This window comes from Triplophysa dalaica, chromosome 18, assembly GCF_015846415.1.
Source record: "Triplophysa dalaica isolate WHDGS20190420 chromosome 18, ASM1584641v1, whole genome shotgun sequence".
Classification (NCBI taxonomy): domain Eukaryota; kingdom Metazoa; phylum Chordata; class Actinopteri; order Cypriniformes; family Nemacheilidae; genus Triplophysa; species Triplophysa dalaica.
In genome coordinates, this window is record NC_079559.1 from 2,894,836 (window position 1) to 2,922,331 (window position 27,496).

The 27,496-nt window shown below is 38.5% G+C and overlaps 1 protein-coding gene across 2 annotated transcripts; it reads left to right on the plus strand.

The window, feature by feature from the left end:
• The first annotated feature begins 901 nt into the window (after positions 1 to 901).
• Positions 902 to 27,175, plus strand: otud5a (OTU deubiquitinase 5a). 2 transcript variants are annotated; one of them, XM_056773509.1, is made up of 9 exons: positions 902 to 1,924; positions 2,822 to 2,912; positions 19,203 to 19,267; positions 19,368 to 19,524; positions 19,797 to 19,945; positions 23,222 to 23,407; positions 24,501 to 24,708; positions 24,943 to 25,059; positions 26,611 to 27,175. In XM_056773509.1, exons 1-9 carry the CDS (start codon positions 1,337 to 1,339, stop codon positions 26,730 to 26,732), a joined length of 1,683 nt encoding a protein of 560 aa, XP_056629487.1. In that variant the 5' UTR covers positions 902 to 1,336; the 3' UTR covers positions 26,733 to 27,175. The 2 variants fall into 2 exon arrangements, with proteins under 2 accessions (XP_056629487.1, XP_056629486.1); XM_056773508.1 differs by having other exon boundaries at positions 906 to 1,924; positions 2,819 to 2,912.
• The last annotated feature ends 321 nt before the right edge of the window (positions 27,176 to 27,496 follow it).

Sequence of the window (27,496 nt, forward strand, 5' to 3'; positions counted from 1 at the left end):
TTCCATACAACTATTCAACTATTACACAATTTTCTGACTAATCAAATCAATTCATTATGAAACGGTTCAGATGCATCATGGGGTAAATGTGATGTCTATTATCTAAGCTATGATGTATACAAATAACATAAAATATACAAAGCGCATGAAATTTCTTTTCCTCAAAGCAAAATGAGATTTGACGCAAATTGGACTGTGCACACATCAAATTGCAAATCCAGAAACACTTTATTGTTATATGGGGCTTTCATGCCAAGGACCCCCAAATATGTTACACCTTTCTTAAATGCATTTCCACAAGTATTTAAACTCCTAGACAACTTTTGCTGACTTTTGTTTCTCCAAAATGTTCTCAGGACCCCTTAGAACATCTTGGAGGCCCCCCGGACCCTAGTTTGAAAACCCTGTTCCAGAAGACAGAGTATTGTTAGCAAAGACTTATTTTTGAATTGGTATAATGACACGTTATGATTCTGAAATGAGAAGTGAAGAAGTTGCATTTTTTATATAAGTCTCAAATATTTGGACACTCAAGTCACAACACTGAATCGACATTTCATCACAATATTAATATTACATTGAGTGATATTTATTTTAAAGAAAGACAACACAAGCACACCTTTTAGAATAAAATTTAAGGTATATTGGTTTTAATTAAAAACAACTAGGAATACCCTTTAAAAAAAAAAATTCCAGAATGCCAAAAATAGTGAATAATGAATGGTTATTTTTGATAAACTACACCCATGTGTTATGATTAAAGATGTCAACATAAGTCTTAGAACCTTCTTCTTCTTTCATGAAAGGATTGGAGAAAGTGAAGATATTAAAAGTGATGCACTGATTGTTATTTCATTGTCACCAGTTTATTCAGTCCATATTCTCCCATAATAAACATGATATGCTCCAGTAATACCAGAGGAGGGCAGTGGATCAGTGTGACTGAACAAACCAAACACGTGCACCTGCTGAGATGAAAAATTGAACAATCAATCTAATGACAAATGTCCAAAAATACAAACAAGTCAAATAAAATCTGAAATTAAAAAAACTGAGCCCAACAGAGGAAGCAGAATGGAACGGAAGTGACGCGATCGTCTCGTCATCCGTATGTTGATGTTTTGTGGCAACAGCAGAACTGAGGGACGGGAAGACGGTTTGTTTTTGTTCGGTTGTCGGCCGTTTTAAACGGTAAAATCGCCTCGCGTTGAATTAAACACGCTCCGGGGTGACGGGAGCGATTTCCACGACGTCAAAGACGCTCGAGTCGGACGTTCAAACGCGTTAGACGTCGTAAAAACGGAGGAAGCGTCACCCCTGACCCCCCTCCCCGAGCATGACGATCCTGCCGAAGAAGAAGCCGAGCTCGTCGGTCGGTGTGTCGGATCACCCCGACGACTCCGATCGCCGGACCGGCTCCGACCCGCACCAGCACTCCCACGGCGTCCGACCGGGCACGAGGCCCAGGGCTTCTCCGCCGCCCTGGTCCTATCAAGCCGCTCCGCCGGCGTCTAGAGAGGACAGGCGGAATGAATCTAGTGCCCGGCCGCAGCAGGCCTCTCCTCCGCCGGTGGGCGCCGGGTCCCCGGTCGGTCAGGGGGATGCGGGCGGTATGTCGTGCGTGTCCGGGGCTCGAGGCGAGCTGTCGAGCGGGGTGGGGTGCGGAGGAGGGATGGGAGGGTGCTGTTCGGGGCCCGGGCTCAGTAAGAGGCGGAGACAGGCGACCTGCTCCGGTGGGGTAGCCGGTGGAGGGACCGGACCCGGGGCGTCGGGGGGAGGAAGCGGAGGCGGAGGCGGCGGGGGTGGTGTTGGAGGAGGAGGGGGTACCAGTCCCGAGCGGGAGGAAGGAGCCGGGTACAACAGCGAGGATGAGTATGAGAATGCTGCCAGACTACAGTCAGAGGACCCGGCCACAGTGGAACAGGTGTGTGATGGATGACGTCACCAGACACGTTACGTTTTATTTACATGCTTGACACATTGTTAGTGACATTTGTACAGACAGATACATGGATTTTTTTATCATGACAGACACAGTATCTCAGATAGACAATTCAGTGAACAAACCAAGTAAGTCAAACAAATTGATAAGTTAGTGTTTCTGTAGCTCTATTGGTAGTCCACTGTGTTTGCAACGCAAAGCTCATGGGTTTGATTCCATACAGCTTAATCTGTAAAATAGTTTTATACCTTAACCTTAAGTGCAATGTAAGTAGCGTTGGATAAAAGCATCTGTAAAATGCATAAATGTAAACACACAGATAAACAGATAGATATATAGAAACTAGATGGAAAGATGGTGTGGCATCGTCCTTGAACTCTAGGGATACAGATAAACCTAAAAAATCTCAATTTTGATTGAACATTTCTCATTTTGTGCTATGAAAACCCAGTCGGGAAAACCCAGCATCAACACAATCATTTATAATTAATTTATAATTTAATCCTCAAACCGTATTTTTGCATTGAAAATCACTGTTATGCCACAGATTAACCATTATTTCATTACTTATAATTAGAGGTATAAAATCTAATCTTTTTATGTAGAGTAACACAATGTAATAAAATGTGGAATATAATTTATGGCTAGTCTAGAAAAGTAGAATATTTCAGACATGATGTGGTCGGACAAAGAGCTTTAGTATACATAAAAAAATGTGATAATGTCCACTATTTACAGTCTAAGTGTCTTGACACAACATACGTGATTGCTTTCAGCAATAGTTCCATCATAAAATTCCTGTCTGTTTATCCAGAACATGAATTTGAACACCTGCTGGTTTTGTTAAGAAATTCTGATCTTCTGTCTGTGTTATAGCAGGAACACTGGTTCGAAAAAGCGCTCGGGGAAAAGAAAGGATTCGTCATCAAAAAAATGAAGGAAGATGGTGCCTGCCTCTTCAGAGCTGTCGGTGGGTACATTAACCAATCACTGGTGAAAGATTGATTGAGTAAACTGTATGCAATCCAGTTCATATCTCCACATTAAATAGCCATCATCTGTTCTACAACCAGACCTGGTTGTTTTATCTGTACTTCTACAGACGGTATTTGCTCACATTATGATAAACTCCACTGCACACTGAACTTGCAACACACAGGATTTTACATTTGACATGTCTGGGTGTATTTTCATCTATAATAGCTAACCATTTAAAGGTTGTGTGTGTAGAGTTACAAAAACTCAGTTTAAAATAAAAGTAAGTGTTTGCTTTTTCCTTTTAATAAGCAAACACAACATTTACTTATGTTGTGTTTGCTTATTAAATAACTTGTTCATATAAATTCATATAAGTATAAATTAAATATAAAATATTTTATTGAAATTTAATTGTATTCAAATAAATTAAAACTACTTAACAGTTGTTGATTCTTTGAATAGGTTTACCGGAAGTTAAGTTTGGGCCACATAAAGTTTGTTTATGTTGTTGCCGCTAAAACCGTCTGAAGAAAAAGTGAAAAAGAAATACTTCAAAATGTATGACTGGGAATGCACTGAATAACAGAATATAAAAAAGCAAAATATATCTGCAAACAAATGGTCTGTTGATTCGTGATTTAATGGTTTATTTTACTTTTGATATTGTGTTACATAATGTAATGAAATTCATAAATTGTTTTTTATATATATAAAAAATATATATATTTTTTTTTATATATTTTTTAATTCATAACGCTTTTTCTAATTTGCATTGTTCCAAAGCAGCTGTACAGAAAACACATTTTGGAAACAGACAAGACATATAGATCTAGTAATTATAATGTAGGATAAAAATAGAAAAATTATACAATACATTGCATTTTAGAATACATGGTAATCTGTTGTGCATGAATAATGCGTGAAAATTATTCTATGAATAATTGTCCGAATAGTAAAAGAAATGGTCCGCCAAATCGGTAATTGATTTTTTATTTAAACTGGACATTCCAGACTATATTAAGTTCATTAAGAACTACCAAAACACTACTTCCTCTAGGTGGCGCTACTCACCTGCATATTTGTACTGTTCTGCAGGCAGGTGCTCGAAACAAAACTCGACACCATACTGTGAAAGCTGTTGATGTTCTTTCACACTTTAATTCCAGCTTGTAAATGTGCAGATGAATTTTGTTTTTTGACCTCAAATCCTGACCCCAAATAGTTTTTTGTTTGTGTGACATTTAAGACAAATCATTTGAATTAAGACCAATACCATTGTGTTTTGGTTAGTGGCATATAAAAGCTGACTGTATAGTGTATCTATGCATCTCAACTTCTAGCAACTATATCTCAATATGCCATATTTATGTTGCATCATCAATCATTCTGTATTACATTTCTCTGTCTCTGTTATCTAGCTTTGTTGCTTTTGTCATGTTGGTCACTTTCTGTTTCTCTCCAAGCTTATATTTCCAGGGCTTGACGTAAAGCATTGTCATGTGGTTTTCCTACGGATAAGTAAATTTGTCATTCACTTGTCCGAGTACAAATATTACTTGTCCGAAGATGTCAATATAATTGTTTCTGATCCTGATTGGTCAAGATGGCTTATAAGCGTTTTACCTAGTGTGTGCTGCGGCCACCTACATTTGTTAATACTCTCCATGATTGTTATAGAAATAAGGCAAGCAGTAATTACTTTTAGTGTCAGGGCTTTACGTTAACTTTTTTTGCACATAGCACTGGTGCTACAGAGGTTTAAAGTTTTGTAACACAGGCCAAACATTTGTTGCACAAGTATAAAACCACCTCTGTCATCATTTAAAAAATATGCAAGTGCAGTTCATCACATGAATAGGCAGGTAACTGACAAATGACATTAACATTACATACAGATGGATAAATTAGGGCCATATCATTTTTAGTTGACCTAAATTTGTACCTAAGTTCAGTGTATTTCTTTTTTTTACTACACAATAGAGGTATATTGGCCACATAAAATACTGTAGTAGAGCCTACTATAGTGATATTTACTATAGTAAACTCCAGTAAAATTCCTAGATACTATAGGGCCGGTTTCCCGGACAAGGATTATCTTAAACCAAGACTAAACCTAAATTAAATTAGGACATTTAAGCAGTTTTTACAGCCATGCCTTACAATTTTGAGACAAAACAAGGGCACCCGGCTAAAACGAATATTTTTGTGTGTTTTAGCTGTTATGCAATGTGTATACACGATTCACGGTTAAAAATACGCTGTACTTTCCACATACCGTGCATGTTTGTATCTCCTTTTTGCTCCTCTCTGAAACGTGCAGATATTTAACAAAGCTCATCGCTCTGAAAAGCGAGGTGTGCTATGATTGGCCAGTTAACCACTGCGTAGGAATTGGTAGAATATTGCAAGCGTGTGAGGGAAATATAACGCCTCTTACCATATTTAGAACATCAGAATCTAAAGCAATTGTACTGACAGGAACGCCCTCCTTACTTGCTTATACATTCGGCGGTCTTAGTCTAATAAAACCACATACTGATGTGGATTCTGGGGGGTTTGGCTACACAAGGCATTTCAGGCAGGTCTAGGTGAGCATTCGCTTTTAGATAGAATGCACCTTTTGTTTAATTTTTGCAAATTTACCAATCTAATACATGCATGGGCAACTTATAACTAACCAAAGACACAGAAAAAAACGTATTTACGCCATACGACCCCTTTAAAATACGTCATTGCAAGCTATTTTAATTTTAGACAGCTCTATCATTTGTTTATGTCTAGGACTAGTCTTAGGCCTCTCCGGGAAACCTCCCCATACTGTTTTGGAACCCTACTATAGTATACTACGTGTTTACAGTTAATCAATTTACTACAAGGGTACTACAATTTCCTTAAGCAAATACTACAGTATTTTTTCGTCTGAGTGTTCAAGTTAATGTCATTTCTATTTTGACGTGTCGTCATGAAAACGCTAGAGTTTAGTGTGTGCTTGACGTTAGCTTCACTCAAACAGTAAAATGCTTGTAAAATAAACTCTCAGAGCAACTGTGGTGATGAAGTTCATGTGTTTTATCCTCATACAGCGCAGACGCAGACAAATCCTCGACCATCACTCGTGTAGTATGATAACCTGTGCAGCTCATTCACTCAGAACAGCCAGATGACATATTTAAATAACAGGATTCCACATCTGGTTATATGGACTCAACTTTTGAAAGAAAACAGCATATGCTGGTTTGGTATGTTTTGATGCTGGTTTGTGATGATTTAAGATGGTCATGTGCCGGTCCTTACCTGGTTCATAGCTGGTTTAATAGCCACGAAACACTAACCAACAATTATTTAGTGCCCTGTGATTGGAACGCCTGTCTCCCTTGCCGGAACCTTTGCCGGTTTTTAACGGCTCTTCTCGCAGCGTTCACGCCCATTTTTATTGCATTTTTTCAGAAATGACCATGAGGTAGAATGCAGCTGAAAGGGGAGGTTTCGTGACACTTTAACCTGGTAAAACCTAAAACATACCTAAGGGGCTGTCTCCACCAAGACGTTTCTTTTTTCAATTGTTTCCAATGGAAACAGCTGGTGTTTTTTTTCCGTGCTCAGCGCCGGCGCTCTGCGTTTTTCCAATGCTCAGCCCCAGAGTTGGACTGGGTGCCCAGAGTTGAACAATGCAAATTTTGGGGATAGAACACTACGCCTGCAGTGAGCGTTTTCAGCCGAGCTCCTGCTGTTTTCAGTCGCGTAAAAGCGCCTCGGTGGATACAGCCCCTAACCCAGCATATACTAGATGTGTGTCGTCACACACAAACAACCATTACAAACGCATTTCACATAAACACGCAGCTCTGTCTAATGCACCTATTCTTAATATTCTTAGCACGGACCAATATTTTTTCGTAGCACTGTTATTATTCCCGTAGGGCAGGTAAAATTCGCTCTCACTTGCCCATACAAAACAATATTCAGTTGTCCCGGACGAGCCCTGATTTCTATCACGTGTTGAATATTTTGAAGATTATTCAAAAAACGTGTAGCCAAACTTGTACACACAATCGAACATCTATCTTGGGCCTTGTGTGAGATTTGTACAGGTTTTGTAAGACAGACATGTTATGTGCGGAGTCTGACCTACTTGTAGCGTTCCCATCGGGGACACTGCGCCATCGTCTATACTCTGCAGGTGTGAAACTATCCGTCTCCAAACAATTGTTTGAGTCAAGCAATCCATGTTATATAACTGCCCAAATGGTAAGAAAGCTGCGGGGTTTGATTCTGTCGCCACCTGTGTGATCTGGATATCTCAGTTTTAGGGGGCGCTGTTGAATAACAGTCACTCATGATCTTTCAGAAGTCTGAGTCTACTTGTGAAAATGCTTCAGTGTCGCATTTTTTTTTAGTTTGCATAAATTTTTTATTACATATTATTTGCTTAGCCATTTTAGTGAAAAACATAACTAAGAAATGACCATTTTCGAATTATGATTTTTGTAAAGAGATGTTTGCAGCAAATTCAATATAAATATTCTTGTTGGGTTAGTGATGCATAGTGTTGAATTTTGAATATTTGTTTTTCGTTTTATGAATCCAATTATAGGAATAGTTCAACTTCAAAATGAAAATCCGGTCATTATTTACACTCCCCCTTTTCATTTCAAACATGTCAATATTTAGCTTTGAATAAAGTATTAGCGTTGAAATAAAATATAACCACACATAATTTAAATTCTATAGCGAGTAAACAAAGTCATTTTTTATATTATACTAAATAATAATAATATTTATATAAATATAGCAATACTTAATAAATAAATATATTGCTGATATCCTTCTGAAACCTTGTATCTCCATATTATTTTGTGATGTTTTTTTTTAATAAAAAGTATTAAAAAGTGCTTGTCAACTTTGACAACAAATGTTATCATATAAAAAAGTACAGTGTTAAAAACAGCCAATTTGGATATGACTTTCCTGTGCAGAACTCAAAAGAAGATATTTTGTAAAAAGTTTGTAACCAAAAACCGTTGGTCCCCTTTGACATGTATTGGTTTGATGTCCATACGATAGAAGTCAATGAAGATCAACGGTTTTTGGTTACAAACTTTTTTCAAATATCTTCTTTCGAGTTTACCAGAAGAAAGAAAATCACACAGGTTTAAAATGACAACAGGGTGAGTAAATGTTGACAGAATGTGAAATATTCCTTCAAGTTTAAACAAAGTAATGTTAAAGCGATAGTTCTCCCAAAAATGAAAATTCTGTCATCATTTACTCACCTTCGAGTTGTTCCAAATCTGTATAAATTAATTTGTTCTGATGAACACAGAGAAAGATATTTGGAAAAATGATTATAACCAGACAGATTTTGCCCCCCCTTTGACTCCCATATTAGGAATAATAACTTTATCATTGTTTGTATTCTGTTGAACACAAAAGAAGACATTTTGAACAACTTAGGACACCAAACCGTTCTGGGGCACTATTGACTTCCATTGTATTTTTTCCTACTATAGTAGTCAACGGGGGCAAAATCTGTCTGGTTATAATCATTTTTCCAAATATTGTTCTCTGTGTTCATCAGAACAAAGACATTTATACAGATTTGGAAACAACCCGAAGGTGAGTAAATGATGACAGCATCCCCTTCACTTCTATTAGTATAGAAACAAAACCAATGCGAGTCAATGCGTCGTTGTTTGTCTTCCAAAATTCTTTGAAATATCTTTGTGTCCTGCAGAAGAAAGAAAGTCGTACAGCTTTGAATTGACCAGGTGAACTATCCCTTTTAAACGTGTTTTTTGCAACTCATTGTTTAACGGCGAGTTTGATGTAGCAAGCTTCTCTATCAAGAAGCACAACTTTTGAAGAATTGCATGTCATTCTGAACCCTGAATGACTGCTTGAATGCTTAGTTCTTCATGTTGTAACTCAGTTTGCCATATGCGGTGGAAGCTCTCCCCTCGTCAGAAGAGGCAAATGGCAGCAGGGTGCAGTCAGATGTTCGTGCAGTGTTATTCAAATTATTTTCCAAGGTATTTTATCTCACAGGGGTTTATATCATCAGTGGTCGGGATATCAATGGTAATTTGCGGTAGTGTTATACAACCCCAGTCTGTAGATTGGCCACACCTGCTTATTCTTTATTATTCTTTTCCTCGTGTTACAATAACAGCGTACATCAAAACAAGATGATCGGAAATTTGTGAATAGACCATACAATAACATAACAATTTTAGCTTTGTCTAAGAATACAGCCCTGCTCACTCAGTGGTCTTTCTCTCAGTCATGTTGTTCAAGTGCATGCTGGGATGTTACAGTATTGAATGAGTTCCTATATACCCTGGGCGGCTCCTCTTCCTTTACAACCCTCTTAACTCACAAAGTAATTCATGCATATACAGTTTGTATTAGTCTGCTTAACTCAATCATTTAAGAACATGCCATTTATCAAAAGACCTTAAAGTTATAGAAAACAGATGCAGCCACCGAAAAAATTAAGAGATCACTCCAGTTTTGCCTTCTATCTGCATTTCTGTGTGTACTGTGGCAATATCAGGCCAGTGTCTGTTTAATTATAAAAGACACAAATTTAATAGTCAGTCATGTGAAAGACTAAAAAAATGCAAAGACGCATGAAACTTGCGAAAAATCAGTCTTGTTCCATCATATATCCATTTGATCCCACTGATCCTAAATTACACTTAAAACATTATAATTGTATTGTTTAAGCATGAATATGAACTTGTTTTCTTTGCAGTATTCAAGATCTGCAAACATTTCATCTATTTTGTTATTTTTAACCTTGTTTGTCCCATTTCATTTTTGTGCAAACAAATGGAGATTAAAAACGTTTTTTCATTTGGAATTTGGGAGAAACGTCACTAGTTCACAGAATGACATTAAAGTGAATTATTTTACTCACACAGTGTCTACACCGGACACGACAGGGGCAATGCGACATGACAACCTGCTTGTTCTTAAGGTGCGTTCAGATTACAAGCGACAATGCCACATCATCCCATTCATTTTAATGGAGGGCTGGCGACTGCCGGCGACACGAGCAGTCGCAACTATTGGCGACCGGATGGGCATGTCTAGCAACGCGACAAAGTTGAGAAATCTTTAACTTCATGCAAATGAAGAGCGATTTTCAGAAGGGACAGCCAATAGGAAGATGGTAGAGCCAATGTGATCGGTGGATGTTGTCACACGGGCAACCACTATTGGGAATAACAACAAAGTCAAAGTCGCTTATGATCTGAACGCAGCTTATGGACCCATTGCTCAATTTTTATGGGTTCTAATGTGTGTCCGGTGTAGACACAGTGTTAAACCTATAAATGGTAAATTCAGACCTGCCTCTTCATTTTTTTCAGTAACTTTATGTTCTTTAAATTGTATCCAAATGTTTAGCTGGAACACTAGAAATATTCATAAAGGATTTGAAAGTTAGTTTATTAATAATGATCAGAATTATGTCTGGCTGCTGCTCTGTTTGTCATGACTTTGACCGAAGTGCACGTTAACTTTTAGTGCCATCAGATCACGTAGTGCTGGCATTCAGCCTCTGATAAGAAGACACGTCACTTTTCACAGTATCATGGGGTGTCTGTTTCATTTTTGCAGAATCCAACGCATTTATCGACACACCTGTGTTGTTTTTTTGGTAGTGAGAATTTTGCCATTTGTGGTTTCGGTTTTGGTATTACAAAGAAAACTTTCGAAAGGTTTTGTGGTTTCAGGGACTGTTTGATTGGCCCAGGTTTAAAATCAAGGCGTCCGCCTACAATGTTCCTTTAAAAACAACAGTTGTAAAACCTGCTTTAGTGTGGTTTTATCCGGCCATGTGATAATCATCAAAAACAGTTTTGTTATGAACACCTGAATGAAGTCTGAATCACCACATCCTTGATAGAAGCTTTCACTACTGTATTCTGTACGGTAATCATTGTTGTACAGGGTTTTGTGTCGGGAGAGTTTCTTTTGGAATGTGCTTTTTCTTTTCATACGTGGGAAGTGGTGTCATGTGTACGGCCCAAGCCCTGGCTCCCAGCATTTGTTCTCATTTCCAGTGCTGTTCTGCTGGTTATTCAGAGCACCGTCCCACTCTCAAGCTCGACCTGGTCTCTGGTGGATAAGGTAGTATTGGCACCGTTACCGGCGCACAAACTTGATAGTGGGGTGACCTGACCCAGCCAAAGTCTTTTTATACTTTTAAAACTGTAATGCTGTGCCATATATAGACACTCGATATACCCTGAATTGTTTGATACAGATGACCTGGTAAAAAAAGATGGAAGTGGGCAAATTCTTGGATTGTAATGAAATCTTGTATAAATGTATGATTTTATGTTTGATGTCCGTTCCAGTTAAAATAATCTTATCAATTTATCAATCAGCTTACTTGTCCACTATGTGGTGTCAATATTTAGCTTTGAATAAAGTATTAGCATTGAAATAACTTATAACCACATATAATTTAAATTCTATAGCGTGGAAACAAAGTCAATTTTTTATATTATAGTAAATAATAATAATATTTATATAAATATAGCAATACTTAATAAATAAATATATTGCTGATGTCCTTCTGAAACCTTGTATCTCCATATTGTTTTGTGATGTTTTTTTTTTATAAAAAGTATTAAAAAGTGCTTGTCAACTTTGACAACAAATGTTATCATTTAAAAAAGTACAGTGTTAAAAACAGCCAATTTGGATATGACTTTCTTGTGCAGAACTCAAAAGAAGATTTTTTGAAAAAATTTTGGTAACAGAGAACCGTTGGTCCCCTTTGACTTGTATTGGTTTGATGTCCATACGATAGAAGGCAATGAAGACCAACGATTTTTGGTTACAAACTTATTTCAAAATATCTTCTTTTGAGTTTACCAGAAGAAAGAAAATCACACAGGTTTAAAATGACAACAGGGTAAGTAAATGTTGACAGAATGTGAAATATTCCTTCAAGTTTAAACAAAGTAATGTTAAAGCGATAGTTCTCCCAAAAATGAAAATTCTGTCATCATTTACTCACCTTCGAGTTGTTCCAAATCTGTATAAATTAATTTGTTCTGATGAACACAGAGAAAGATATTTGGAAGAATGATTATAACCAGACAGATTTTGCCCCTTTGACTCCCATATTAGGAATAATTACTTTATCATTGTTTGTATTCTGTTGAACACAAAAGAAGACATTTTGAACAACTTAGGACACCAAACTGTTCTGGGGCACTATTGACTTCCATTGTATTTTTTCCTACTATGGTAGTCAACGGGGGGAAATCTGTCTGGTTAAAAGCATATTTCCACATATCGTTCTCTGTGTTCATCAGAACAAAGACATTTATACAGATGTGGAACATCTCAAAGGTGAGTAAATGATGACAGAATCCCTTTCACTTCTGTTGTATAGAAACAAAACCAATGCAAGTCAATGCGTCATTTTTCGGTTTCCAAAATTCCAAAAAAACACACATAATTTAAATTCTACAGCGAGTAAACCAAGTCATTTTTTTACATTATTCTAAATAATAATAATATTTTTATATACCTATTATATACATATAGCAATACTTAATAAATAGATATATTGCTGATGTCCTTCTGAAACCTTGTGTCCATATTTTTTTATGGTATTAAAGTATTAAAAAGTGCTTGTCAATTTTGACAACAAATGAAATCATTTAAAAAAGTACAGTGTTAAAAACAGCCAATTTGGATATGTAAATGGTTTCTAAAGGACAGCGACTGTTTGAAATATATACTGTATATAGGTTGTATTTGCTAACATGAACTTGCAGTAAAGGATACTTCTAAATCATTTATTAATTTTAGTACATTTATTTTACAAGAATTTGGAGATGTTGACGTTTGTAAATGCACAATGAACTTGAATTACCGCAATGTCATTTGGCATTGACTAACAGTACAAAAGATTACTAAATGCAAAAAAACTATTTTGCTCAAAGCGTTTGCTAATGTTTACGATATTGTCAAGTGTCACCTTACCGACATTCTAAAATTGATTTTGTAAGTGGAGAAATCCTAAATCCTGGCCCTTTCTAATAAGCCCACTATCAAGGATCGTCATGTTCCGGTTTCTTTGTCTGTATGTGAAAATCAAGTCAAGATTATCTCAAGACCAGACTGACCAATGACTTGGAAACTGTTTATGAAAATCCACACTGTATGCAAATCACATTCCATTGTAGGCCCGGCTTGTTTTGCCCTGCACGCACTGACTGCAAGTTTTTTTCCAACTAAGCAGCCCGTGCCCTGTAGTGAACCTGGAACAGACAGCTGGGCTGCATTCCTTTCGTTTCACTGTTCGTCATCTTGTTGTGATTGTAGGGGCATGCTACGAATGCCATAACATGAATTGACGGAGTGGCACATGCGGCCCGGTCTTAAAGCGAAGGTGTTGCCTGCATTCCTCTATGGTACCTCCACACCTTGCCCTTGGGTACTTAAACTCGAAAAATCAATTGGTTGACCGTAAGAGGAAAGTGAAAAAGATAGTGTACGAAAAAATTACATGTCAATTATAAAGGCTGGTTACGTTTACTACATTCTGATTGGATAATCAGCGATTGAAACTTTTTGATTGATTTTAGTGCTTAGTTACTTGGCAGCTTCAAACTGCAGGGTGATGAACAGGGTATATAATGGTCGAATGTTGTTTTATTAACATCAAATCTCATGCTTTATTTGGAAGTTTTTCTAGGAATTATTCATTTTACATGTGTATTTGGCAGATTAGTATTTATCCAAAGACATTTGACATGCTTTTTTTGTATGTGTCTTCTCTGATGTGTCTTTTCCCAAAGAAAATAATGGTCGAATGTGCATCCCTTGTAAATTACATAAATCTTAAGATCAATCACTAGCCGGTCAACATTCTAGATTAGTGGGGTTCTGTTCGATAATAAGGACAAAGGCAACATGAAAAGTGTCTGTGTGTTGAGGAAGCAGAGGCCAGCTGTCGTTGCTATCTGCCTGTGTTTGGTTTTTTTATTGGTCCAGAATGATATTTTACTCCTTGACATCTTGTACTGTGGCTTTGTGGCAAACACGTGCCAAAGTTTGAAGCCATGCTGGAATCAAGGGTTACACATAGATTCCTTGTCATTACATTGATCAACTTCTGCTAGGACAGGAAAGCACAGATTACAACACCAGAGCTGTTCACATAACATCTTAACGTTTTAAGGCATAGTTACCGTCAGATGGGAAATGGGAAAGAACTGATGGACGTTGACTAGTTAGATCCGACGTGAACCGGTCAAAATGATGTGTACTTCTTCTTTTGCATATTTCGTTGTCTTGATAGATTTTGAAGGGATATGTCAACAAAAAATGAAAATGTCATTCCTGTCATGAAATACTTGTTGTACCAAGCCTGTCTAATATCTTTGACATCATTGACTACCGTGGTAGGAAGAATAACAATGGTTGTCAAATTCTTCAAGTTCCTAAATTCTTCAAAATATCTCATTTTATTTTTAACAATTTCCTCATTATTATACAATACTTGTTCCTACTATGGTGGTCAATGATGTCCCTGAAATGTCAGTTGCTGACATTTTCCCAAATATCTTTCTTAGTGTTCATCAGAGCAAAAAAAATTGGAAGAACTTGATGACAGAATTTATTTTTTGTGTGAAGTAGGAGAAATTTGATTTCTATAGCTTTTTAGTTGTATAACTATAGATCCAGAGTAGCCAACACTCTTAATAATGCCCATTTAACCTAGGATAGACTTGGACCCGATGACAGACGTTGATTGTGATAAGACCGTCTGCACCCTTTCGCATAGTTTTCTAGTTTCTTGCTCGTAAGTGACTCGTGAACTTTCACACATCTGGAGTACTTACTGCCTTTTTCTTTAAAAAAAAAGAGAGCCTTTCACCTAGACACCACCACGACCACATTTGGCTTATTTAGATGATGAAAAGCCCATAATGGCCGACTCCTGGCAACGTCTCTTACAAAACTGTCTGTTGATGAAATAGTTTAGACCCATAAGTCTGGAGTTTACGCCAGAGCGTGAACTCAAAAGTACAGCGGGCCTCCGGGATTTGCACCTATGGTGCCAGTAGACACTTCTGCAAGACGGCGCGCCCGGCTGCAGGGATGTCTTATGATCTTTAACGGATATTTCAGAGGCATGGGGATCCAGCATGTGTTTCTATGGCAATAGTTAACTTTGCCTTACTCAATGCTCTCATGATCAGCGAATGCGTTTGCTGGCACAATCGTAGGACGGCAGCCATTTTTTGAACCATAACTACACTTCTTTAGCAGTAGAAAGCACACAGTAGACTTAAAGTACAGTTGTGATATGACCCCGTGGCGTGCTTCCAAATCAATACACATTGATCTATTTGATCATAATCTCAAATTCATAGTCTAATGAGAGAACAGTGATGAGTGAAGACTTGGATAAGGCCATTGAGTAGAGTTACCTTTGAATCTGTTGTGACTCTGTTTGTTTAGACTGAAGGATCGATTTACTTGTTTGTAAGGAGTATTTACTGATCAGGCGGGTCGAGGTGGACGTGTCCTGTCAGATGTTCATTCGGGCAGTCGGAACGCAGAAACACATAGTAATGGAGGTCAGAGTGCTGCCCTCGGAGCGTTCTGGATGAACTCATGTTCCACACGGTCACACATGGAGGAAGAGCTCAAGCATAGACGCATCAATTGAACTATTTTAAACGATCGCTGTCACCTTATGTTTAGTATTATTGATGTGTTTTAGCACTTTTTATGTCTGATATTAGTTTTTCTTTTCTAAGTTATGTAAGTGGCACTTTTTTGCCATGGTAAAACTGTGATGCACAGCATCTTTTGGTTCGTTGCTTTTATAATACACTTACACAAAATACATTGTGGTCTTAATGGAGTATCGCAAGCCCACTTGATATATTGCTTACATTTGGCTTTTTTCGAATGCAATAAAGCATTACAAACTAATGAGCTTTTTTAGGTTCCGTGTGTACCCCCACTTTAGTAAGAAGCATGCACTTAAGCTGGCAAGGTCTTCACAAAATTGTGCAAAAACTATTGACCCATGAAAGATTTCCAAACCAATTTTTTTCTTGTGAGATTTTTTTTCTTAAGCAAGAAAATGCTTCATTTTGTACACAGGATTTACCATGGTATCACAATTTTCCTTGCATTTGATAAGTGACCTTTAAATATTAAAATGTCACTGGATCTTTAATTAAATCTTTGTTTAAATCTTTGTAAGGGTTAAATGGGTAAATATTCTAGATGTTTAAAGTGGCCACAAACGTTTGGATAATGCATTTTGTTATGCCTAGTTTTCCTCATAGCAGCCGGTGGCTGTTGTCTCATGATAGATTTCCTTCTAGAGTAATATGCAAACTCATTAAGCGTGCAGGAAGTGTTCCTGGGAATTATGAGCGAATATATTCTTTTAACTTACATACTTGTGGCTTTGCTTTTCGAGGATAAACCTTATCAATGGCCCCCAGACCACCAGTGTAGGTGTGAACTCTGTCTTCCCCTCCGTAATTGAAATTCGGACACGCCCCATTCTTAGAAGCAAGCCCTCTCGTAACCATCGAGACGCTATCTACGGCCTACATTAGTGGAAGCGCGCTTGTGGCTTTGTTTTTGCTTGGTGGACCTCTTCTCTTTTCTCACGTATTCTATCAGCGCTATCGGCATTTCGTGGTAGACCCGCTCAGCGAATGTCTATTCCGCTTTTTTGTTGTTGACTTCTCATCAATTCATCCGTTTCAACCAGAAAGGTCAACCGCCCATTTTTGGTATTGAGCAACTGACTTTTGCTGGGTGACCAGATGTGCATGTCAACGCTATGAGGGGTACCACTGCGGTGGGCTTTTCTGTGTTTTTTTCCTGCAGCTATGACAGTAATGTCTGCCTCTTCTCGGTTAAAGTGTGGGGGGATCAGCTCGGAAACCCTAGTCTTATGGGCAATGCAAATGTTCTCTATTTAGTCTATAAAACCAACGTCAGTGTGGAAGGAAAGTCTTTTATTCCAAAAAAATAGTGGCGCTTGCAGAAAAAGTCGTATAGACTTGCAGGAAGGACCTAAATATATACAGGCCAAAATAAAACAATTCTTAAATTAGGCAAAATACGTTTTGGAAAACCCCTTATGCATGTTAGGTCAACAGACATTCATCTCAGGAAACACAGGTGCCGTGAAGCCTGTGCATTAAGACTCTTTCATGGCACACATGACCGCACCACCAAACTAAAACTGTTTGTTATTCAAATTCAGGTCGAAATCAGGAAAGAAACGAAGGCAGTGTTTATTAACACATATGAGTCAGAAAAATGCAAATGGAGTTGAGGGGAATCCCTGATTTTCCCCTAAAGCGCCCACTGAAGATCCACGCTCACGCTGCTGTTATGAATGGAAAGGGCAAGACAAGACGGAAAATACACACAACAGGTCCAGAAGGGGAACCAAAAGCAAGCTTAACTTTCTGCACCTACATGTGACCTGCAGACTGCTGTTTGTCTTAACTCTCAAAATAAATGGGCTGTTTCAATACATGAGTGGTTCAAATATGGACATTTTCTGGGTTAGGTTAAACCAATGGAGAAAATATGGTTTCTCCATATTTTACCCAACTATTGGTTGAAACAATCCAGCATTTTAGTGTGTTGGAGTGCATGCCACTTTTTTTTCTTGTTGTTGGTGAGCTTGGCCTATTTACAACAGTTGAAATGACTTCAGGAAACCAACTTTGGTACCACATTACACTAAGGTGCACTTCAATAAACCGAATAACAATGAACTAGGCCAACCTTTCTTAGGGAGTTTTGCATCTGCGTATAGACTGTTTTAGCGGCAACATAAATAAACGTTACCTATTTCAGATAGACCTCCGCAAAGATCAAATAACTGTTGCGTAGTTTCATTTAATTCAATACAATTGTTATATATACTATAACCAAACACAGGCTGGAAGTCAACTTTGAGCCTGCAGATGAACACGCTTTTAGCTCGCAGCGTTTAGCCTCTCATTTTTCCACAAGGCTTCCAGAAGCAAATTTACACAAACAACAAACAAAACTTCAAAGTGACATCCATAGCTAACAGCGTGAACCTGCCAGAAAATGCAAACCATTGTTCGTGCAGAGAACAGAACGCCGTGCTCCTTCAAGCCCCTATCAAATTAATTTTGTAAGAAACACAGTGTTCTATCATTGCTGTAATGCGTATTGGAGAGAATAATTCCAATAATAAAATAATCTTGCCGCTCGTTTTTTTTTTACACTTTTGCTGCGGCGTATTCTATCAGCCATTTGGTTTAGTCTCTGAACCTGAAGTAACTATTTCCTCTTCCTTCCAACAAACCTGTCAGATAACTAAATGCGGGTTTATGGGGCCTCTTCGCAGAACTCAAAGCGTCTTTAAATAAAGCAGAGGCACCTGAATAGATGTGTTTGGTCTATACTGTTATGTAGACCTTTTTTAAGCGCGGCAAAAGGCAACTTCCTTAGTATCTTCGTAAGTGTCACAACAGAAGTGGGCCAATGCTACGAAAGAGGAAATTGACTAAGAGATTCTGAGAATCTTAACGGGGAATGATCATGTGACTAGCCGGAATGCGCTCTGAGGCTGTGGTTAATTTGCATATTGCCGCTTTTGGGAGGAAAAGGTGTCGCCTCCGAGAGCAGCTCATATACCCGTTTGTTTACATCTGGGCCCCTGGTTTTGTTTTTGAGTCATATCTGGCACATAAATGAGTAAAGCCCGCCAAAAGCTGTGTAAGCATGCAGAACAGTGTTTGCCTTTTATCAGACCCCTTAGACTCAAAAAAATTGTATTTCATGCATTAGTGAGAACTAACATGTCCGTGTCCTCTGTAAGCTTTTGTTTTTAATTCCATTTTATTCAATAAATTATAATTGGTATGAATGCAACAGTTGCAATAAAAAATTCTTTGCTGTGGTGTGAAATTATGTTTTGCAAAGATCATAGTGTGTTTATTGCTACATGCATACACAAATAAAAAACTACATTTGTGTTCATTATAAGGTACAAAGACTTAATACTTAATAACAGTAAAATGTTCTTAAGTGCCATTGAATTCTGAAAGCATCGTTTTGTGTTTATTTCTAATTTACTCTGATAATGTAATTAAGTTGGATAAAGACTTTTAAAGATAAATGCATTTTTTAACTACAGTTATACTGCATTAATGCAGAAATAATATTGTACATTTGCAATAATAATTGCATTAAAACATTGATTGCTTCTGTTTTTCTGCAGCTGATCAAGTTTATGGAGACCAAGATATGCACGAAGTCGTCCGCAAACATTGCATGGATTACTTGGTATGTGATGTTTCCTCCAACATTACCTAAACCTTACTTGGTTACTTTTTATAAAAAGGATCTTTTATGCATTTGTGATTTTGGTCATGTTTTACTTTAGACGAAAAACGCAGACTACTTCTCAAACTATGTCACAGAGGACTTCACTACATACATCAACAGAAAGAGGAAGAACAACTGTCATGGGAACCACATTGAGATGCAGGCCATGGCGGAGATGTACAATCGTCCAGTGGAAGTTTATCAGTACGGCACAGGTGAGCGCTGCACGCATGTTATAGTACATTATATTTGTAATGGATTTCATTTGTTTTGCAGACTTTTTGATGCAAATTGTTGCAGTCCTGCAGACATGTTTTAAGATGAAATCAAAAGTTGACGTAGCCGCATGCAACATTTTTGTTTTTTTGCATTTAACAGGCCTTAGCTGCATGAAGTTTTCATGAAGTTAGTGTTTTACTGATTAGTCTTGACAACAAATCTGATGATAGAAAATTGGTCTATACAAAAGTGTAATGTTCTCTTTTAGAACCAATCAACACGTTCCATGGCATCCATCAAAATAACGACGAACCAATCAGAGTTAGTTATCACAGAAACATTCACTACAACTCGGTGGTGAACCCCAACAAAGCCACGATTGGAGTTGGGCTTGGACTTCCAGCTTTCAAACCAGGGGTGGGTACCTGCAACATGCACTTCGCTTCCTTGTTTTACTTTTATAACCTGTTTTCAGAGTTACACAGAATGCTTAATAAAGTCAAGAAAGATTTGTAAAAAGATTGACTATTTTTTTATTGTAATAATGTGCACTAAATTCCTGCACAGTAGGAACAGGAACACTAACAAGTAATTTAATTTGAGTTTTCTTACTCTGTAAAACAACATAAGCTTCACAGTTCTTCTCGTACATTCTCTTAGCTGAGGAAGTCTTTTTTATAAGCGTGTCATTTAAGTGAGAATAGCTGTGGTGATGTGTGCATTTTCAATGTTAATTTGCCTCGGTTGACCTCGCTGAACTCGACTACTTCAAAACACTTTGGTGTTACTATTGTGTACGTGAATACCTTCACGTACACCTTCATCTCTCTCTGCAAGAACCTCAGCAGAGGTCACGTTTGTTTACTTGTTTACATTTTAGTTCATTGCCTACATGAATGCTTTATAATACAGTCTCTCATTTGTGAAGTGAAATTTTTGTGGTTTTGTGAATTGGGAAGTCCATTAGGATTGGCATCCTCCCTCCCGTTCACTGAGATTCCGGCTGCGCCGTCAGTTGTTCCGGTCTCTGAGTTTTGGAGTTGCCATCAAAGCCACAAAGAGACGACAAAGTGTGACATGCAGTGTCTCATTTCCCAGATTGCCCTACTGGAGGAGGGGGGGACACATTCCACACGTCTGTGGTTTTTGGGGAGGCCCTATTAACAGCACACTGTTTTATTTAAGTGTTTATTAAGGCAGAGCAGCTTCAAAGACTGCAAAACATGGAGTGTGTACGTATTGGGGACTTTGACTAAGAGAAAGCACGGATGGGAGTATTGCCGTTATTAATCTTCAAGCAACGTGTGGATTAATAGCGATGTTTCTAGTAAAAACGCCGCCAAATAGAAACAAGACTTGTGCTTTGAACCGAAACTGCTTTTCACATTTACAAGTAAGGGAGAGAAACATACAGAAAACATTGCTTAATTGTTATTTGTAATTCAGATGAATGGATGATTTGTAGAAGACATTGAAGAAGACCAGAACTACATGCGAAAAACCATGAATGGTGACAGCAGACCGGCCATGAGAGGTTTAATGAGATTTAGTGGTGTGTGTCTGGCACTCGATGTGTGACAGCAGGTCTTATCATCCAAGCACTCCCCCATATTACGTTCTTTGACTGTATTGTAATAGTCTGTGTGTCCAACTGAAGAATAGACCAGAAGGACAGTGTACTGAGAACATGGGCATATTGTTCCAGAAGATGAGGAATGTACCTCTTACAGATAGAAAAGAGGACAGTGAGAACAAAGAGAGTAAGAAAGACACAAAATATCGGTGGATGAACTCAAACCGCCCTATTTATGCTACACTTTTGTCATCAAACCTTCCCAACCCTTCTTATATATACAGTATATCACAGAAGCGAGTACACTCCTTACATTTTTGTAAAAAAATATATCTTTTCATGTGACAACACTGAAGAAATGGTACTTTGCTACAATGTAAAGTAATGAGTGTACAGCTTTGTTTAACTGTGTAAATTTGCTGTCCCCTCAAAAAAACACACAACCATTAATGTCTAAACCGCTGGCAACAAAAGTGAGGACACCCCTAAGCCAAACATGTCCAAATTGTCCCAATTAGTTATTTCCCTCCCCGGTGTCATGTGATTCTATACTGTTACAAGGTCTCAGGTGTGAAAGGGTAGCAGTTGTGTTAAATTTGGTGTTCTCACTCTCTCATACTGGTCACTGGAAGTTCAACATGGCACCTCATGGCAAAGAACTCTATGAAGATCTGAACAAAAAGAATTGTTGATCTACATAAAGATGGTCGAGGCTATAAGAAGATTGCCAAGAACCTGAAACTTGGCTGCAGCACGATGGCCAAGACCATATAGCGGTTTAACTGGACAGGTTCCACTCAGAACAGGCCTCGCCATGGTCGACCAAAGAAGTTGCACGTGCTCTGTGTCATATCCAGAGGTTGTCTTTGGGAAATAGATGTATGGGTGCTGCCAGCATTGCTGTGGAGGTTGAAGAGTCAGCCTGTCAGTGCTCAGACCATACGCCACACACTGAATCAAATTGGTCTGCATGGCTGTTGTCCCAGAAGGAAGCCTCTTCTAAAGATGATTCACAAGAAAGCCTGAAAAACAGTTTGCTGAAGACAAACAGAATAAGGACATGGATTACTGGAACCATGTCCTGTGGTCTGATGAGACCAAGATAAACTTATATGGTTCAGGTGGTGTCAAGCGTTTGTGGCGGCAACCAGGTGAGGAGCACTAAGACAAGTGTGTCTTGCCTACAGTCATGGTCTGGGGCTGCATGACTGCTGTCGGCACTGGGGAGCTACAGTTCATGTATCCCAACATGTACTGTGACATACTGAAGCAGAGCATGATCCCCCACTGATCTCCCTTCGGAGACTGGGCCGCAGGACAGTATTCCAACATGATAACGACCCCAAAAGAAGCTGAGGGTAAAGGTGATGGACTGGCAAAGCATGTCTCCAGACCTAAACCCTATTGAGCATCTGTGGGGCATCCGCAAACGGAAGGTGGAGGAGCGCAAGGTCTCTAACATCCACCTGCTCCGTGATGTTGTCATGGAGGATTGGAAGAGGACTCCAGTGGCAACCCGTGAAGCTCTGGTGAACTGCATGCCCAAGAGGCAGTGCTGGAAAATAATGTTGGCCACACAAAATATTGACACTTTGGGCCCAATTTGGACATTTTCATTTAAGGGTGTACTCACTTTTGTTGACAGCAGTTTAGACTGTTATACAAGCTGTACACTCACTACTTTACTTTGTAGCAAAACTTAATTTCTTCAGTGTTGTCACATGAAACGATATAATAAAATATTAACTAAAATGTGAGGGGTCCCAGATTATGATCGGTTGAATTAGCACTCCATCTTTAATAAAATGCACAATTTAGTAACAGCTACGACACAAAAACATCAAAGCCTATCGAAACCATCCTTTAACCTTGCTTGCCGTGGATGCAGAGCATGGTCTGCGAAAGCATGTCAAAAATGTGCCTTCAAAAAATGTTTGTTGAATTTGCATGTAGGCTACCAATGCTTGGGCTTTTCTTACAAGTTCAGGCCACTTTCAGTGGCCTATAAATAACATTTCAGACGCAGTGAGAAGCTTCAGGGTAAAGCATTCTCACCTGCTGCCTCCAGTGGAATGCTCTGACTTATTATCTCTTCTACCTCTCTCTCGCTCTCTGAGCAGTTTGCAGACCAGTCACTTATGAAGAATGCCATTAAAACGTCAGAAGAATCCTGGATTGAGCAACAGATGCTGGAGGACAAAAAACGCGCCACGGATTGGGAGGCGACCAATGAGGCCATAGAGGAGCAAGTGGCCAGAGAGTCTTACTTACAGTGGCTTAGAGACCAAGAGAAACAGGCTCGACAGGTGTGGAAATGCCAGCAGCTTTTCAAACTCTAATCCTGCCTAACTAATACAACTATATATTACTAATTCAAATCTTTCGAGAGAAACAAATTGCACATTATAAAGCAGTCTGTGATTTGACGTGTCATAATTGCATCAATTAGAGCAGTTTTAATACAGATTTTCAAGCCTGTTCTGTCATGCAGAACACTTTAAACAGAGATTGAATTTGTGAACATTAATGCAATAGGTATTATGAACTAACAATGAACGATGCATGTGCTCTAGTCATCAAATGTTTATTACTGTTGTTTATCATAAACTATGAGATCTCTAAGAGACACACATGAGATCTCTCGGGTATTTCTAGACATCACTGAGATTAAATGGAGAGCAATTTGAAACTTGCTTACACCTTTTTATCTCACATTTCTCTTGAGAAGAACAGCCCGAAATCTCCCAAATGTTTACGAAGAGATCTCAACAATGTCACAGACTGATATTGAACAGTCAATATTATTGAACATCTATGTACCCAAATTCTGATCATTCGATACAATCTACATTCATTTTTCACCTCCATACTCTTCGTGGATTCAAACAAATTCTCCAGAGCAACATCTGAGACAAATTTGATACTTAAATAAAACACAACGGAGAACTCTATCCAATCCTTAGAGCTACGAAAGAGCAACCTCTGAGCAAAAAAAACTTGTACATGGCTTGATATTGAAAGTCACACATCTCAATCACTATGTGTTGAATGCGTTGTTGGTTAAGATGCAGATACCTTAAGGATTCTTTTTTATTTATTGTCATGTGGTTTGCGTCTTCACGCTTAAAACCAACTGTCAAGAAGACCCTTGTTAAAAGAAACAAAAGGTCTTCTTATAAATCAGCCGTGCAGCAAAACAAAAGAGAAAGTGTTAAAGATAAATAAACATTGTACATACACTACATAAAATGTATATATAGTGTACGTGCATGAAATGTGTTACGTGAGCATGTTGAGTGTTTTGAATGACCAGTACAGGTGTTCAGGTGCAAAGCAAATTCAATGTTAGAAGAGTCTAATGTCAGTTAATTTGTTAATGAACATGTTTCGTTTTGTCAGCCTCGAAAGGCCAGCGCGACGTGCAGCTCCGCCACGGCCGCAGCCTCCAGTTGTTTGGAAGAATGGAATGCACGATCCCCGCGGCAACGCAGCTCCGCCCCCTCTCCTGAGATTCCAGATCCTTCGCACTCAGACACAGACACAGACACAACCTCTCCGGCCGGAGCGGCCCATGCGTTATCCAAACCCCCATCGCCATGTGCACCAGGTCTCTTATCTGCGTTTCATAATGAGTTTTACTGTATGATGCATTTCCTCTTTGGATGCCACTATGCAGCCTGAATGTAAACTCTGTATGTCCCAAAGCATTCACAGAAATTTATACTAATTGTTTTAGCAAATGCTTAAGTAAATACAAGCAAAATAAAGAATACAGTAAAGCGATGAAGACTTTTTAGCGGAAGCTTGGAAACTAAATCTTTGAATTTTTAACTCTCTTTAGGTCCCAGTAACCAGGCTTGTGTAGGACCAGACAGACCCACATCATCCTCCCTGGTATCATTGTATCCCGCACTGGGGTATCGGGCCATTATGCAAGAGATGTCCCCTACTGCTTTTGGTGAGGAAGTCATACCGTCTGCCTGCGTCATTGTCGAGGAATTTAGGAATGTTTAAAGTGGTTCTCTCTAAGCCTCCTCTCATATATCAACTTCATCTATGATGTGATGCCTGTGGCAGGGTTATTTTTGAAAACAAACTATTGTGAAGATAAAAAGTAAAAGTACAAATTCTTGTTGACAATCCGAAAATGAAACTGGAAGTTTAAAAAGGTGATCTAAACTTATGCTATAAATGCACTTAAACCACAAAGCAAAAAACGAACTTTTCAGAGGGAATATGCATCATTTTTCTGGGGGTTAATGTAATTGATGCAGAAAAGTATTTTAAAGTCTTAAAAAAAAATTGTATTTGTTAAGGAAGGTATGGAACAATTTGCGCTATGTTAGTTAGTTAGTTAGTTAGTTAGTTTGTTTGTTTGTTAGTTAGCTGTTGGTTCAAGAGACTCAAGGACTCTGTAGTCAGACTCTGGACCCCCGGTATAAAAAGGATTTAAAGAGTAAATATCTTGTGATTTTAAGGTCCCACTTGGTTTATCAGCCTACTCTGATCTGATTGGTCAGATTGTGTAGTCTGCTGTGATTGGTCTACCGCGTAGAGTATCGCAAATGGAACCTAGGCGGGTATTACACCGAGTGGAACTGAAATTAAAACGACAGACGACTCGTTCGTCGGATTCAGAGTCGACTCATTTTTTTCCCAAGCCAATAACTTCGTTATTCGACTTTCAGATTTACAACTTGGCAGACTGCTTACACTCACACACAGCAACATTACACATGGCATGAAATGTAATTTTAAGGACGCATGTCGTAATTACTTTTGAAAGTAACACTTTAAGAAACACAATGTTTAACTGGTTTGTTAGAGAAGTAGTAAATGTACATAAACTAATTCTAAAGGGTCCGCATATACGTTCAAAAATGCAAAGTAAACCAATAGGATTGACCCACCAATAAATTCAACAATTTTTTATAATAATTATTTTTTATCCCTCCTGTGTGATTCAGTGTGCAACTGAGTGAAATTCATCCAGTAAATATTGTGTGTAAATCACTCAACATCAATTAGTTGCATGTGTGTAGTTGTTATGAACTGTTAAATACACTTAATAGCAGTTGAGTATCGGCACACCCGGCTACTGTTGACATCAGTTTTGTTTTGTTTTGGATTTGGGAAGGTTCAAAGAGGGAGTGAATGGATTCTATTTATCCCGCTCTTGTGGGATTGTTACACAAATGTGAATTGTTGAAGGTGAATCGTCTAATGTTGTGCAACAAGCACCACCGAACAGACATGCAAAAGTAATGACTGTTTTTAAACAGTTTTCTGTAAGACTCCCCCCCACCATTAGCCAACCAAACAGACCGTCCCACCTCAAACTTAAGCCATCGGTTGAGCCACTGTTTTTATACCAGGCTCAAACAAACAGAGTCATGTTTGGAAAGCACAACAGTCTTACAGCTTTTAAAGTGGCAGCCATATTTACATCACATTGTTCATGATTACATCAGTGTGGTCAGAACATCTTGTTTCTTGTGTTTTGCAACAGGTCTTACAGACTGGGAAGACGACGAGATATTGGCTTCCGTTTTGGCAGTGTCACAACAGGAATACCTCGAAAGCATGAAGAAAAACGCCATGCATAGAGAACCTTCCCCGGACAGCAGTTGATAAAGGACGGTTCAGCCTCCATCTGCTCTTTCCCCGTCACGAAGAAGGCAGATTAACGGCAATCCACCCGAATCACATTCTATCCATCATCATGCAATCCGCACTGTCTTCCCTTTTCTTCACCATTCTTCATCCATTCATCGCTCCATCGCTGACCCCAGTCATCGAAACGTAATGCCCCATTGTTGTGATCCATGCTTAACCACTCCTTTCTTTCGTATGCCATTCACACCATCTTTGGACTTCTTAGGTGCATGTGAATATAAACATGACTGATATCATTATAGAACACATGGGAAAACGAAGAGATTGAAAAAAGTCATACTTTATCCTCTTAATAATTGATTAATATAATCTTGTTTTATTTTATTTTTCTTGTTTGGGATGAAAATGCTCTTTTGTTCCTTGGAATAAAAAAGGAGAACTTTCTGAAGAAACGTTAATGGTTGTTGGTGTTTTATTTTGTCGTGGTATGACACATGGGAGGAATAAAACAGAGAGGTCTTGAATGCATTCAAACAGAAGCCTTCTGAGTATCAAAATATCTTCAGCACCATCTGACCTGATATCGCCATAATTAGGCATTATCAAACACCATCGCTTATCTTATAAAAGATCCGCTTTTCTTGGTATAACATGATGATGGAGATCACTGACTCATAAGACTCATAAACCACATAAGATGACGCTAACCGCTGATCTGGGACAGTCCCAAAAGCGCCGTGCAAAATAACGCATGAGTCATCAAAACTTTTCAGACTGCT

Excerpts from the sequence above, each read along its gene's own strand:
- otud5a (XM_056773508.1), top strand. The coding sequence starts at position 1,337 with ATGACGATCCTGCCGAAGAAGAAGCCGAGCTCGTCGGTCGGTGTGTCG. Across the intron at positions 19,946-23,221 it reads TTCCAGCTTTCAAACCAGGG|TTTGCAGACCAGTCACTTAT; the intron begins GTGGGTACCTGC and ends CTCTCTGAGCAG. Across the intron at positions 25,060-26,610 it reads GATGTCCCCTACTGCTTTTG|GTCTTACAGACTGGGAAGAC; the intron begins GTGAGGAAGTCA and ends GTTTTGCAACAG.